Source organism: Python bivittatus, unplaced genomic scaffold, assembly GCF_059951505.1.
Source record: "Python bivittatus isolate LINGU-HERP-01145 unplaced genomic scaffold, Pbiv_v1 ctg000480_np1212, whole genome shotgun sequence".
Classification (NCBI taxonomy): Eukaryota; Metazoa; Chordata; class Lepidosauria; order Squamata; family Pythonidae; genus Python; species Python bivittatus.
In genome coordinates this window covers 68,161,971-68,178,267 of record NW_028277075.1, presented here as the reverse complement: position 1 = coordinate 68,178,267, position 16,297 = coordinate 68,161,971, and the positions used below count along the sequence as shown (strand labels likewise).

General features: G+C 41.1%; 1 protein-coding gene across 6 annotated transcripts in view; it reads right to left on the bottom strand.

Annotated features, from left to right (window-relative positions):
• Positions 1-355: 355 nt before the first annotated feature.
• LOC103049811 (guanine nucleotide exchange factor for Rab-3A) overlaps positions 356-16,297 on the bottom strand; it is a 37,002-nt gene continuing 21,060 nt past the window's right edge. The window contains exons 4-12 of one of the 6 annotated variants that reach the window (XM_088146174.1): positions 16,090-16,167; positions 13,965-14,183; positions 13,194-13,322; positions 10,640-10,768; positions 10,431-10,543; positions 8,264-8,287; positions 6,794-6,893; positions 4,673-4,739; positions 356-3,678 (exon numbers count right to left, since the gene is read on the bottom strand). In XM_088146174.1, the coding sequence (XP_088002300.1) occupies positions 3,596-3,678; positions 4,673-4,739; positions 6,794-6,893; positions 8,264-8,287; positions 10,431-10,543; positions 10,640-10,768; positions 13,194-13,322; positions 13,965-14,183; positions 16,090-16,167 (942 nt within the window). In that variant the 3' untranslated portion in view covers positions 356-3,595. The remainder of the gene's footprint in view (positions 3,679-4,672; positions 4,740-6,793; positions 6,894-8,263; positions 8,288-10,430; positions 10,544-10,639; positions 10,769-13,193; positions 13,323-13,964; positions 14,184-16,089; positions 16,168-16,297) is intronic. The other 5 variants (XM_088146176.1, XM_088146175.1, XM_007426539.3 and 2 more) reach the window with 5 other exon arrangements.

Below are 16,297 nucleotides of genomic sequence, written 5' to 3'. Positions count from 1 at the left end.
TCAGCTTGAACAGGATATGCATCCTTTCCATGGTTAATTGGTCCTTAACTGTGTCATACCCCAACTGACAGGTCATTCTGACCCCCAGTGGAGATACCAGTGCTTTTTAGGCAGGGGTTTGTTCTGGGTGCAATTCTGATTTGGGTATTTAAGTGAGCTGAATTGGGTTCTACTGCTGGTGCCTGTATGGAAAAACACTTGGCATAGTGATGTTTCTTTATTAAAGCAGTAAAACTAATAATTCAAGCTTCAACACTAATATATACACAACCAATTCTGCTTGTAATGCCTGGTTTATTTTGTCACTGGAAAACATGCAGACTTCAAAAGAAATCACTCTAAAGGCAGGACCAGCTTCATGTCAGCATTGGAGTCTATTTATTAAATAGAAATCAGCATATGTTATTAGAATAGGAACATACAAGTAAGGAAGAGAGAGTAATGCAACCAGGAGAAAAGATTCAAAGCTGCCTGTAATATGCAAGAGCTTTTTTTTTCTTTTCAGGCAACCAATGCGCTTCTTGTAACTTGGGAAAAGTTGGCTGCAAATGATGCAGCTAGCAAAGCCATCTTGATATAATCATTTCCGTCATCTCTTATAGGACCAGATATTAATAAGTAAATAGTTACAGTACAGAACCTCCAGCCAGTGTGAAATAAACTGGGGGCCTTCGCAATGAATTTGGTGTGAGAAGTACCTATTGTGCAGATGTGAGATTTTAGAGGATACACTTCTTCACAGCAGTTAATTTTGTACTCAAAACAATGCTAAACCCCCTTTCAATGAACAAACTGAACATTCTCGTAAGAGAGTCACCATCTCTACAAGGACCAGCTATTGCAACTGGAAACCCTTCAGCTGTCCTTCACCACCATTAATCAGATCAAATCAATTAATCATCTGCTTGCCTATCCCAGTGCCTTAGTGAACTCTCCACCATCTTGCTGCCTTCCAGATGGGCTGAACTAGAGTTCTCAGCTAACACCTCAAGAGAACACCAGGCTGGAGGAGGCTGATGGCATATAAGCCACCAGAATGCTTTGAGGTGCTTAATGGGTCAAGTCCTGTACCACCCTGCAGGCAAAGTTGTGAAAGTCAATGTCCCCAAAGCAAATGTTGCTGGAAGCAAGTCCATATCTGATTACAGCTCAACAGAAAAGTAATCAGATACATGCTCACCACTGAGTATAAACAGATTTAAGGCCTCCTTTGCCAATTTCATTCCGAGGTCTTTGCAAGATGCTGCATGAGTAACTGCCTCCCTGGCCCAAACGACTGCTCTTCATACACTCACATAGCTCAAGTGAGCATTTTAGATGTCTGGGTGGTGAGATGAGAAAGGCAGCAGTGCCTGCTGTAAAAGAAGCAGTTCTAAAACTCTGATTTAGTCTTTCACGTGGGTGCGGCTGTCCTATTACGTACAGCAATCTTACAGCAGGAAAAGGGAGTGTTATTGCTAGTTCTCCTGGTTACATGATTTCAACAGCATATTCCCCAAATACATCCTTCAGGAGAAGAGTTTCTATTTGCTGCATGAATGTATACAGTCCTTAGCCCCCAAGTGGTACTATAAGTGATTAGGATAGTAGCCAGGGGATAGTAAACAGCAAAGCAGCAGGAGATCTTCAGTTCCACTCCAACAACTAGGGCCAGGAAGACAGCCACTGATATGCAACATTATCCAACACCCCCAAGTCAGTAACTTCCATGAAACCCAAGAGTTCTTACTCCATTGCTCATAAACATATCGTAGTAGTGAAATCAAGCTAGTAATTTCAAGACAAACTGAAGAAAACACTAATTCCTCAAGAATAGAAATGGTAGGGTCCAATTCAGAGATTAAAGGCAGCACTGTCAGATGTGGCTTCAAATCCCATTCAGAAGAGAATCCCCACAACCCACCAATGATCACTTGACAGCCTCTACCCATCTTGGCTTCCTCCTGTTGTGATGGTAAAGTTGAAAGTCTGGTAAGTCCATCCAGACCCAGGAAAAGGGGACAAACATCAGGGGACAAAATGAAGCCACACTGTATGCAAAACTCTGCTTCCAAACAGGGATATTTGCCCAGTGGAACCAGTGGAGCAATCACTCTGTAACATAAGTTGAAATGATCTGCTAATTCATTCTAGCAGGAGGCTCTGGTTATAGAGACTTCATGGATTACCAGCAAAACCTGAGTTTCATGGCCATTATTCATGGATGGAAGATGAAATAGCAGGTGCCTTCCACAATGAGTAACCACCAACTAAACAACTCTGTCTGAAAGTAGGAGGGAATGGCTGCCAAGGCAAATTGTATGACTTCTAGGAAGCCTGTATCAGTTCTTATCTCAGAAGTCTCAAAATAATATCCAAAAGAGAAAGCTGGTTCTTTCTTTAACTTGAAAATGAAGAGGGGCTTTATTTTGTTAACATCCAACAGGTCATCTTGATCTTTGATTTAAAAATTCAGCGTCAAGTCTGATTATACTCTAAAGTACAACAAAAAGAGAGAGATCCTCACCAACACTCTGGGACCAAAACTGAAGTTTTACCAAGTAAATCCAAATAACCCCCACATTTTCAAAAATGCAGAATTTGCGTAACTTCTAATAACTTGCTAGAAAATTCAGTATCTGAGGTCAATCTTTGTTTGGACGTGAATAAAGCAAAACAAGAATGCTTAAGTTCAGAAAATACTTGGCCAGATGCAAGTGTCTAATGAGAACCAGGAGTGCAGCTGAAATGTGGGGTTAAGGAAGATCATGGCAATGGATCTATGACTAGTATGTTGAATGCAACAAAGCACAGTTGGAGAAGCCTTGGGGAAGAATGATTTCAGGTGGGAAGAGCTGTTTCTAGAACGTCCATGACATGAAAAAGAAGTCCATAGTCATGAGTTGGTAGCCATTATGTCACTTCCCCATTCTTCCATCATGACTGGGATTGGCCTAGAATTAATGCCAGCCTTCAGAGTGTGGCATGGGGTCCATGGATCCTTCAAAGGCAAACCCTGAGCTACAACCAGAGTCAAAAGCATTAGTTATGCCTTTCCTGGCTACTTCTTTCAGGCTCTTAAGAAATACTGGAGGAGTCTGCACTTCACAACTCTCAAGGAAGACAGTTTTCAGTGGGTGCTGGCATTTGGAAAGCTGGAACAGCAGAGTTTATCTTTCTATCTATGCAGCAATGACCAACAGCATTTAGATTTCAGAGTAGCAAGCGGGTAATGAGCCCAAGGTCCAGCCGAGGCCTCAGGAATATTTTTTATATATTTATATGTATACATACATACATACATATATATATTCATATAGTGGCTTTTAAGTAGAATATTATATACTGGCTGAGGAGGAATGCATAGAAAAAAAGGAAGGAGTCCCAACATGGCCTCACTCCATAGCGCCAGAGAGCTCATATTCAATGGGTTAATATGCCTGGAGTAGTTGCTCTCAGGAATCTGAGGCAGTCACTCAATAGGGAAAGCCCCTGCTTGTTACATTTTCAATTAATATTGTGCCATCTTGAATATGAGCAGACATTCTGTTGTCAATTTTCTGGGTGTCCACAGAATAACTGTAGGAAAATATCCTTCCTGATCACCATTTTCCATTTACATCTCACTGGGATAGAAGCCCAATTTGGCAATGGACATTTCCTTCCGGAGCCTCATGACTTCCCAATACATCAATTCCACTGTGGGTCAAAGAGAAACAAAGAGATTAAAAAGGGAAGCAAATGAGAAATCCTTGTGGCTGAAGGCAAACCTGCTTGCTCTGGGCTAGCCTTCTCCAACCTAGTGCTCTCCTGAACTTCTGGACCAATACTCATCAGCCCAGCCATCATGGTCAAATGATCAGGAGCCATGAGAAGTATCTGAGGAACCTATCCTTTCCCTTTGGAAAAGCCACCTCATATTTTAGTGAGAGATCCCTTTCCTAGGTAGAGGAGTTAATGTGTTGCATCTATGATCCACTAACACAAAAGCATAATCCCTGCCCCACAAAAATGGCCACGAACTAGCAATGCTACTTCCCCATGGACCAAGAGTGGGGGAGGGATGTTACCATTGTCCTTTGCTTAACAGTATGATTTCTCCTTTTTCCACCACTGTCAGCCCTCCACTTTCTCAAATTACATTTCTGCCCCGGACTCAGATTTCTTTTATCTGAGCATTATTTTGGTTGCGGCTCTTCCTCCTGTTCTCAAGGTTATTCCTTCTGCCCATTACACCAACACACTTATCCCCTCACTGAATGGAAGGCATCTATATGTTGAACCCCTGCCTGGTTTTTTTATTAATAAATATACTGGCCTAAAAACAGTCCAAATTCTGCCAGGATCAAATCCCAACTTGGATCTTAACATCACATACACCTTCCTGATCTTATTTCTGCAGTTCTGTGCTTGATTTTATGCACTTACCTACTGCATGTGAACTTTTCAACCCACCACGCATTTAATTGTACAGCTAGACTGAGATTACCTTTCTTTTCTACCTGCTTTGGGTAACATTTACAAAGAAAAAAAAGTAATTCTCTCTTGAATGCTCCTTTATCAAATCTCCAAAATGCTTGGAGTGATTTGGCAGTCCCACTTATAATCTAATAGGTTGGTTAGGCACCTGGTGAGCTAGCTATAAAGGGAAGAGCCCAACCTCCACATTTGAAAAGGAGAAGAGAAGTCTTACCATCTTGTCTCACCAGTCCCTGCTGGATGTACCGAATATAAGTGAAAAAGTTGCACACAGCTGTAATCTGAACGAGAGAACAAACATTACACCTGTTTATAAGCACACTTATTATTTATACTAAATATATACAAGAGTGTATAGGTATAGATATATTAATACTGAGGTGAAATCTGTCCTCCACTTCCTGAACATTTTCTTCTCCTGGAACCCAGTAAATGGCTTCTATTATTCTACCTCATTCTCAGAATATTTTAGAATTTCTTTCTAATGTCTTTTGTCGTGTATTTTGGGCTTATTATATAGAAAGGGTTGATTATTTTCTCTTTTGTATTGAACTGCAGAAAGGTTAAAGAAACCAGGGAGGCTGATCTCTTTGGGGATTGAAGTGTAGGAAAGCAGAACATCTCATTCCACCCATGACTTCATGGAAATTTGCTTGCCCTTGAGGAACAATTTCATTTTCATCCAGTTGAATGAGAAAGGTAGAAAAAAATGCAGAAGAAATGTTCAGCCGAGCATTACTGTTAGCATGCTCAGAGGAAGCCCTAAGTTTGCAGATATGTATAAAATCCCAAATTTAAAAAATCAAACCAAGTGGCCTTTGCATGCTCAGCTGCTGTCAGACTATACACCAAGGCCTGGCAGGAAATCAGAAGTCTCCAGATATTTAACCCATAATTCAGCTCTTGGCTAAGTTTGAGAGAAGATCCCCAGACATGATTCAGCTACATTAGACACTTTGAAGCCTCACAAGCCACCAATTGTCCACTGCAGTGCAAAGAACCCAGAGGCAGACAGACAGACATTAAATTTGTGCTTTATAGTTTAAACACTAAGCTTCTTCCTGAATTAATAGTTCTGTTGACCTTGGGAGATGACTGAGATACATTTATGTAACAGCCCTCTTCAGCCTTGGAACTGCTAGTTCTCATCTTAAGTATTGGCTAGAAATGAAAATAGAAACCTGGGATGGTAGGAGCACAATGCCATGCTTGAAATCCTTAGAAAGGGCATGGAGGATTTCTGGCCCACAAGCCCTGGTTGGAAACTCCTCCTCCGTCACAAAAATTTGGTCCCCTTAGAATCACTTTCTCTATGTACAGATATGATTCATAGACAACTACAGGAGGGGGCAAGTGGTGCAAACCTTGCCCCTCCATACTTGCATGCAGTGTACGATGCAAGTAGGAAAAGGTATCATCATTTTTGGTAATCATTGTGGTTAGGAATAGATGTCTATGACATTATTTCTTTGTGCTTTCTACACATGCAGAAAATTGGAGGGATAGGGTTTGTGGATGGGCTCTGATTTTATCCACTGAAGTCCCTGGCAACTATAACATAAAATTAAAGTCATTCTGGAACCAGGCTCAACTTCTGGTGTCTTCATGGACATGTCCATTTTGTTTTCTCAGCATCAATATGGAATTAGTTTGCCTCCTCCAAGATGGTTTAAAAAAAAAAAAAGACTTCTCAAACTAGCCTACGGGCCTGGGATTTTCTGGTGGTCTCCATCCATGTACTAACCAGGACTGACCCTGGTTAGATTTCTAAGATCAGCCATGGCCTGCCAGGTGTTATCACCTATATGCACTATAGGAAGTATCCCAGGAATCAATTCAACCTTTTGGTGAATGAAGGCTCTACTTTAATTGTGCATCATTTTTTTAAAAAAACAGCCTAACATGAAAAACATTTGGGGAGATGATAGACAGAAGATAGAGATAGAGATAGAGATAGAGATAGAGATAGAGATAGAGATAGAGATAGAGATAGAGATAGAGATAGAGAGAGAGAGAGAGAGAGAGAGAGAGAGAGAGAGAGAGATGATTAATAGATAGTGAATAAAAACACTGCAACATTACAAAGTCTTCTAATATCTTCACTCACTGCTCAATACAGATGATGAATAGCACAGACTATAGTATGGTCTTCGGTCTTTAAGATGCCAGGTGACTCTGTTGGCTTCAGATGGGAGGTACATAACAAAGGTGGTGGAGCAAGGGCAAAACAAATGCAAGCAAGCTGAACACAGTTCTTCTGCAAGCATTCACATTTATGGTATCAGGCTGAAGATTAGATCATTTTCTGCCAGGGGCATTACTTGTAAGAACTTACCCTGGCCCTGCAGGAAGGGGAAATGTAGTAATAATTCCCGGAGTCCCCCAATTTGATGCGATGCCTGCAGGCTCGGGACAGACCACTCAGAGCACATTTCCTGTAAAAGGGGAGGTGGGAATGGAAAAAAGTCAAGCAGGATGTCATCTAGAGGCCTTGAGGGAACATGATGCTGGTCACCACAATGCAAACCAAAAGCAAAGACCTTCACTTTTGCATCAGCGATAATAATAATATAAGGAATGCTAAAGGGAACTTGTAATTTTAGAACCTGTTTGTTAAAGGATTCCATAGTATGGTGTCACCTCTTTTAGTTATTCTCTGTACTATGAATTTATCCTAAAAGATATTAAGGCTATAAAGCTAGCATACTTATTAGCAAAGAAGTTCAACTCAATTCAGTACAATTTTCTCTTCTTAGAAATGGACTGCAAACTTGGCACCTTCATATTAGGGATTACAGTATTATCTCCTGGGAGGAGACCTTCCTTTTCTGCCAGCTAAAACTCTGAGGATCTAAATCAGTGTTTTTCAAACTTGGCAACATTAAGATGTGTGAACTTCAACTCCCAGAATTCACCAGCATGCTGGCTAGGGAATTCTGGGAGTTGAAGTCCACACATCTTAAAGTTGCCAAGTTTGAAAAACACTGATCTAAATTATAACCACCCTTTTAAATAGCTTGTTTTTGTGCAGCCCTTCTACTTCTTGTTTTTAATCTTGGAGGCTAATTAATATTTCTGTTGAATCAAACTTTGATTCTGTTCTTGCTATTTGCAGCTTGCTTGAAAAGCACACTTCTTGGCATTCAGTTTCAACATGTCGTTGCTGTAGGGGTTGCAGAGAGTTTGGAATTTGGCCTTACTAGAAATAAAAATATTAAGAAATTGATGGCTCATAAAGATGCATTTACAAATACTGTGCCTCCATTCTGTCAGCTCTTCCTCCCCTGAATCAACACAATTATCATTACGAAGACGAGCATTTTAGAACAATTGTATCTTTTAAAAGTATTCATATTTGTTGCATGTTGTCCTTGTTCTTTCTGTATATTTATAAATAATGTAACTTTAAAAAAAAATCAGAAAAGAAGAAAAATTGACTATTTGGCCACCAGTAGGCAGCTAAAAGTTTCTTGCATTAAAGTTTGACATTTGAAAAAGTCTAGCTATGTAATTTGGGAAGGTACCAGCAACTCAGAAAGCCAAGTAAAGTTAATATTACAGGAGAAAGTTGACAGTTAGTAACCAAAAATATCCCTCTGGGCTTATATATCCAGTAGTGCAGGAATGGAGACCAACCATTTTAAAGACAGTTGTAACTGAAGATTATACGGTGTACCGTCAGTGTCCCAAATGTTTACAAATTATTTGATAGCACCAATTTCAAAGCTGTTAGTAACAACTTGAGTTAGTAGCTTATTAATAATAGAGTAAATACCTTTTCACTGGCTTAAAAGAAATAACTTACGTTATAATTTGGGACCGGAACCCACTGTGAGAAGAAATAAGAAGTTGAAACTACTATTAGGGTGAAAATGGCAACATTCATTCTTCTTGGACTAATGGTGGTATGCATGTATAAAGCACAGCTCACACTGAAGGAACATTAACATCTAAAGTATTTAGGCTTCAATCCTATACCTATCACTAAACCAACAAGACCTACCTCAGAGTAGAAGAATTCTGGATTGCACTATTCCTAAAGCTTTAAAAGAAATGGGGCAAAGAGAATACCTGTCTCAAGGATAAGTTATTTCCAGCCCAGCAGACTGGTCCATACCCCTTCTTGGGCCTAAAGTAAGTAATTACTCTCTCTTGTGGGCCACCCTGCAATGGGTGGGGGGAATTGTACAACAGATGAACTGCCTAGTAGCCCTCCAGTCTGATGGAAGAAAACAGTTGGGCAGCTCCAGCCAGTTTGGACCCTTTGCCCAGAGTGGTGTACAAATAGTAGATGTAGAGATCAAATCGTATGTATGTATGTATGTATGTATGTATGTATGTATGTATGTATGTATCTATCTATCTATCTATCTATCTATCTATCTATCTATCTATCTATCTATCTATCATCTATCTATTTATCTATCTCCCAAACCACTTTGTAAGGTGAACTGATGCTTCATGTTCATCCTGCACGTTTTTTCCCCCCTCTCTGCAGGAGCATATGAGGAGCAGGGATCTCTTATCTCCTGCTCACAAAAGTTGGGGCTTTTATTGAAGCCTTGTCTCCTGATGTCACTTGGCTCTTAAGGGATAACCATCAGCAATAATTAATCGTATCTCACAGGCTCACTTAATGTCTGAGTTCCATGACTGGAAGATACGCATCCCTTTCCCTTCAGTCAAGTTCTTACTTTGCACCAGCATAAAACAATTTTCACCTGCCCCAGTTTTTGCTCATAAAGAAAAGAGATGACCCCAGGAAATGTATTCTCCCCTGCAAATTCTTCCAAATGTAGAGACCAGAAGCCCTATTTTTCTATCATGCTGTCATTCATTCACTCATTCACTCATTCACTCATTCACTCATTCACTCATTCATTCATTCATTCATTCATTCATTCATTCATTCATTCATTCAATTTATATGGCTGCCCATCTCAAGTTTGTGACTGGCTGGTTAACAGTGATCAGAATATAAAAGCATCAAAAAAACAGAAAACAAAACAACACATACATGAAACACCAAACAGGGTAAAAACAGACTCTTCAATCACAATTCACATAGCCCATGCATGGGCTTAGCTCCACCTCCTTATGTAAGATCAGAAAAGCAGCTCCAACAATCAGGGCCTTTCTGATACTGATGCCAGCATCGAGATTCTAAACTTCTTTTTTTATGGGGACACAGCAGAACCTAAATTCTGTTTATCTGCTTTATTAACTTACTGTCAGAAACAGGGGAAGAGGGTTCCAACAAGTATGTACACACAGATAGAAAAAGAACCATAACAGTACAATAGTTCAGCAATTCACTAACAATTCAAACATTTGTACAAATCCTTCTTCAAATGTGCCAGATTATACACAGATGTGGAAAAGATGACAGAACACTGAACAGACACAGCTGGAGTCCAAGAAAAGAATAATCAGAATACAGCTAATGAAATAGGCTTCTTGCAGGCCACAACATGACGACAGCTGTATCCACAAAACTAAGTCCCTACAAAACTATGGGCCAGAGGAAGATTCTTCTGATATATGTGCAAACTCAGCATACTGGAGTCAATTTATACCACTCCATTTGAATTGCCACAACCTTCTCAAGCTTTGCTAGCTTTCTCAATGATGGTATCATCCTTTGTAACTCCTTCCTAAGTCAATTCAGTGCCAGCAGAACTACTGACTGTTGCCAATAATACTTATATTGTTGTAATCTGATCCCCTTTCCTATTACTGATGCCTTCCCTCCTTTGGTTTCTCTTCTGGTTTTTATGCTAAACAGTAGCTAAATAGTACAAACTGAAAGGAAAGATACACAACAATTCAATAAAACAGATTCCATGAACAACCAAACAGAAGACCATGTCTTACAAAGGCAAGTGCAATTGTAGCACGTTAGAGACTAATGGTGCATCTGTGGAGGAAGAGGGGGAGTAGAAAAAGCAGCTGGAAAGCTGTTATGAGCTTACTTTGGTCCACCACATTCAATGGCTGACACCTTCACTACAGGCAATGCCTGGGTAGCCACTGGCTCAATGGTAAGGGTGTTCTGCTCCACAGCTGCCTGAACCAGCTCTGAAAGCTGCAGTAAAGAAAACAAACACAAGGAACTCAGGTCAACAAGGAAGCAGCACCTTCATCTCTCAGAAATCTCTGAACAACTCATCTTTAAACTGACTTCATGCTTGGTGAAGTCCAGGCAAGGGCCTACATCTTCATGGTAAATCCTCTTGAGAAAAGAACATGATTTATCCAGCGTTGGAGACTCCTTCCAAGCCTGGAATTCTGCAAACAAGATGGAATCCATCTGCAGCGACAGAAAATCATGAAATGGAAGTCTATTGAAGAGAACTAGAGAGAGAAAAACACACACACAAAGACAGAGAAGGAAGTAGATATTCCTCTACAAAATCCAAAACATTCTCCAAGGATACATCATGTTCATTAGGCAGCTGGTAAGACAAAGAAGTAGAATAAATGTGACTTAGGTGCCAACCACAGGCAGTTCTACCTCCTGCTGCAGTTACTATAGAAAGGGGCATGACAGAGGGAATAGCATCAGGTGACAATATATCCTCTATCAATAGATTACAGTAGTACCCCAATAATGTAACCAAAGTCATTAGCCTATAAAGGTTTGAGTGTACAGGGACTCACATGCCATATCATGTGTGAAAATCAGTTCCCTCCTTCTCTATGGGGAAGCAACCTAGTATAGGTTGTGATCTGCATTCATACTCAAGCAGCATGTCAAGGAAAGAGGGTGGGGCCTAAGCAAAATCTCCTGCTTCTCTCTATGACAAATCAGTTGTTTCCAACAGGTCCAGAAGAAGGGCAGGAAAACCTTAGCCAGCTCAACTATACCTCTCCTTTAACTTTATTACTATTGCCAATATGAAAGTTAAACTGTTCAAAACCAGTGATATGTATTTTGAATCATACAACTTTTATCACTGAATGGGAAGTTAGCTATTAAGGAAATTCCATGGCTTTTCCATGAAAAGAAGGGGAAGTTCAGTCCAATGCAAAGTTGTCCCCCTACTTCACCAAAAGGAACCCACTTCCCATCCCAGGAAGCAAGCATCCCTTCACCAATGTTGAGGAAAATGGGTTTTTCCAAAAGACTGCATGGCTACTTGGTTGTGTGGATCAGGGTCCCGATTCCGGAACAATTCATAGCTGAAGCATTCTAGGTTCTGAAGAATCTGTGACTGCTACAAAATGAGACACACTAGGAAGAAAAGGCAGAATGCAAGAGTCCCCTTTTCTAGTAGTGTATCCATCCGACAAAGGACTACAGGGAGAAGACTCACAAGTTCAGAGAGTCTTGTCAATTGTGGTGGCTATAAATTTATCTGACAAGTAAGTGAAGATGTAAGTAAATAAATATTTAAACAAGCAAATAAATAAGATTAAGTACCCATGGCTTGCATTAGCAGGCAAACAGGGCCAATAAAGAAGACATTCGTGCTTGACTTTTGTAGACACCCTTTAAGAATAAAAGAATTTTAAACATTCTGTGGTGGATTAAGTCTAGTATGCTGATTACTCCCACAAAGCTCTACCTGATGCCTTTGGGAAACCTGAAACAAGTAAGACATGACTGCAGAGCCCCCTTTCACTCTTGCTTTTAGCAATTGCTAAACATTTGGGATTTCTGATTCCAGTACTGGACATAATATGCAGCAATCATGACTGGTAGCCACTGACTCTCCAATCTTCCATAAATTTGAAAGTTCTCCTTTTCAAAGGTGACCAAGTTAGATGCTTGTGTTTGATTTGTGGTAAGGATCCATTCTCAGCTTTTAGGTTTTTCAACCTGAGCCCACAGAACTGCCATAAAACTGCAAGATCTTTGTTTTAAATAAAGGCAAATCCTCAAAATCTATGAATACCTCTTTTCAGATAGAAAACTGCCAACCATTCCCAGCACGTTCTGTTCCAAATGTTGGAGAGGGTTAGAAAGTTCCAGAATATAAGGCAGAACCATGATAATCAGAAGTAACTAAATTCTGACATGCCTAGCTGCATTTTTAAAAAGTTTATAATAAGTTCCAATGGTGAATATTTGAGGAAGATTTTTCCTCCTCTCCTGCCCATACTATACATTTTTTTTAAAAAAAGCAAAACACAAACACGTCGGGAAGTATGAAGAGAACGTAGCAGTGAATGAAGCTCCTCATCCCCAAGGAAAAGTCTCTACTGACAACATAGAAGCACTAAGATACAGAGATTGCTCACCTGAGACCAGGAAACAACTTCAGAGCACCCATATGGGGAAGGGGGGGGGAAACATTTAGAGAAACAAAAAAACAACAACAAACAAATGTCTGTTAGTATTAAAGAAAAAACTGAACAGGGGGAGGTGTTTAGAGGCTAGTGCATCCAAAAAGTATTTCTTGTCCCAAGAACTGATCCTTCCTCAAGATAATTTAAACCAGTTTCTCCAGCCAGACTGATTGGGATTGCAACTCTCAGAACTTTCTAACCAGCCTGGCTTGATGTTGCATCCCAACCTTTCTGGAGACACCTACTATGGATAGTTAATCTAGCCAATGTGAGGAGGAGGACAGGGCTCTTTACAGTCTGTATGGAAGAAGAGCTCCCCTCAGACTTTCATGACCACCTTCACCAGCCAAAGCAATCTTGTTGGCAGTGCTGTAACCAAATAGCTGAGCCTACCTTCCTAGTCGCAGAACTACCCTACTTCACCCCACCCTAAGAGAGATTACCTGCCGCGAGAGAGGAGAGGAGAAAGGAGAGTCTGCTGCCAGGAACCGCCAGCCTGGCTCATAGGTGATGTGGATCGCCTTCGCAGGGACGATACAGAGCAGCAGGGAGAGGAGAGTGGGTACCCCAGACTTTAAGGAATGGGAGAGCAAGACAGATAGGTGACAAGGGCAGAGAGAAGGGGAAAAGAGGATAAAGACAAGGAGAGAAAGCAAAATGGTGTGAGAGGGACAGAAGATTAGAAAGAAGACGACCTCAGACATAAAAGACCTTGGGCAGAAATATCCCACCCTAGAAGTTTCATAAAGGTGGCCACAGTATTTAATGCTGGTCTATTCCAGATGTACTGGGACTGCAACTCCCAGAATTACCAAGTTACCATTCCCCAACAATGTTGGGAACTCTAGTCCAACATGGTCAGAAGCTACAAGATTTGATCTAACAGGATGCTTCTCATGTCTGACTCCAGTTATATTTAAGCTTGTTTCACTCCCAGTCACAGTATAATTACTGCTTATTTCTTTGACTCTGACTTAGTGCACCAAAAGAACCCAACCAGAACCATGGAATTAATCAAAGTAGATCAATAAAAGAGTCCTCATCACTTTCTGCAATGAAGCAGGGTCTGTGAGTGCAAGATAAAACAAACTTTTCCACCAGATCCCTGATCTTACTCCATTTCCCCATCACACACACACACATAGTGTAGCTGATAATATTTTGCTTCCTCCCAGGGCGTCAAGCTAGACTGCTGACTGATCACATTTACCCACCTCTTTGAATTCACTGTTGACTGGCTCCTGGGGTGCATTCTGGCCAGCAACTGTGATTGCACCCGTGCTGCTGGTGCTCTTGTTGCGTCCATGTCCCTTCCTGAAGGCTGTTTTGGTGGGGCTCTGAAGCTGTGGGTGCAGCTCCCGATTTGGAGAAGAAGGAGTTGACGTTATCACCAGTGTCTTCAAGGCTGTCACCTCTGCTTGCAGCATGTCAATCTGGCGGGATACAAAGAGCCATTAGCAATGATCAGCAAAGCCTTAGTCCCAGGATTATGCCATGTCCAGGAGAACATTTAATGGCTCACTAAACCACTCAGTCATGACTCTTCTTTGAAGCAAACAGGAAGCTGAGTTCAGGCGCTACTAGGTCTAATTCCTCTAAATTACATGTAGCTCTTATTTCCTTGGACAATTCCCAAAGGTTAAGTATATAGGCTTTATAGAGACTTTTCCCCCCAGATCCTAACTACCAAGAGTACTAAATATAGTGAAAGGATAGGACATATACAGATTTGCATACTATTAGTTACATATATACAAATATCTAGTTTTCTTGGTGCAGATTTTTTATTTATACAAATACTGACAAAACAGGCTTATGCAAAGAAGGCCACACTCTTGATTTCCCTTCCCAGCACAGAAAGCCCTTCAGGTGATTCGCTTCAGCTCTACCAACAGATGGCGCTATATAATCACACTACAATGGCAGCCTCTTACTCCACAGCTACAAATCCCTTTCACAAATCCTTAGCTGTGCCTCCGAGTTTCTGAATACACAAGAAGTTCCAGTTCAGCAAGTTCTTCTAAAGTTATCAAGAAACGGATTGTGGAAGCTGATGTATCAGTGAGAAATTACTAATCTTTGGTATCCCCTCTCCTGCACAAACTGGTTGGATGAGACTCTTCAAATACCTGAAGGCTTCTCACGCTGGAGGCAAAGACTTATTCTCTGCTCCCCCAGAGGATGGGATGAGACCTATTTGGCTTGTTACCATGGATAGTTTGGGGATGAAGATTAAGATGAAGGTGTTGACATTAAGGGCAATTTCACAATGGATCCAACAGCTAGGCTTTATCCTGTTCCTTCAGACAATGTATTACTAGATTATGCTAACTGGTCCTTTTCTTTTCTTTTTTTTTGCACGGATGTGTTTCTGAATGTATAACTGCTAGACCGGAGCTAAACGGTCTTCTGTTACAAATCAGTCTCCACTTCAGCAAGTAGAACATTTTGGTCTGATCTCTTCTCTGCCTTCTGCATACGCTCCGAACTCTGGCTGGTGTCAAGGCACTGGGGCGCCCCTCTGTTTCTGGTCTTGCCATGCCAACTAAGGCTGCAACCCTACGCTCCCAGCAAACTCAGCAGGACTTGTTTCTGAGCTGGGACCGCCAGAATTGCATGGAAAGCATTTTACATCTCTGCTTCCCAAAACACGTGAAATAACATGAGCTTTCAGACAGCGAGAGACAACTCTCCCGCTTCAGCAAAATTCAGGTCTTTGATTTCAGAGGATTCCCCTTTTTGATTGGAGTGCATTTATGTTTAGCTGTTTTGTTTTCATTTTTCTGAAGTTGTTACAAACTCTGCTTTTTTTTTTTTAATTGCTTTATCATCAATCCTCACAAGCACTCACTGAGGAAACATGTCCCAACAGCTTGGGCTTTGTTACAGTTATTAGCACTGAGGCAACAGGCTGACAATGCATTTTAAAAATACCCCTCCGAAACACCTTTGTATGATCCAACATTTGCTTTCCTGCTCCTGTGAAACTGCTTGATTTGGACTACTTTGCCATGTAAAAGACTTTTTGACCTGTGGCCTCCAACAAGGAAGAGGAAAGGAACTGCGTTAAATGTTCTACACCCAAATAGTCCCGACTACCTGCATGACCCATCTGAAAAGAAAAGCCTGCTCCAGCACTTGTGTATGCATACACACTCTCTTCACACAGTTGGGAACTATTACAAGCAGGTCTGCTATCCAGATCATGTGGAGAGCCCATATCTAAAGTTTCCCTTTCAGTGTCAGGCTCATGGACTTTGGGGATATGCTCAGTAGATATGGTCTTGTAGTCGCCACAACTGTACAAATGGAGGCAATGTATGAAATGGATTCCTTCACCTTCCCTTGGGCCTCCCTCAGCTGCTTTTCTGATGCCGCTTGCTTGGTGTTTGCCTCCCGAACCATCTTGTGGGCTTCCTGCGGCAGACAGCACAAAATATAAGGAGTTACACACTTTTGTACAAGACAATCAGGTTCTCAAAAATGACAAGACCAATTTTTAAAGAAGAAGATGGAATGGAGGTCCACCTGTCAAAGCATGTCTGTT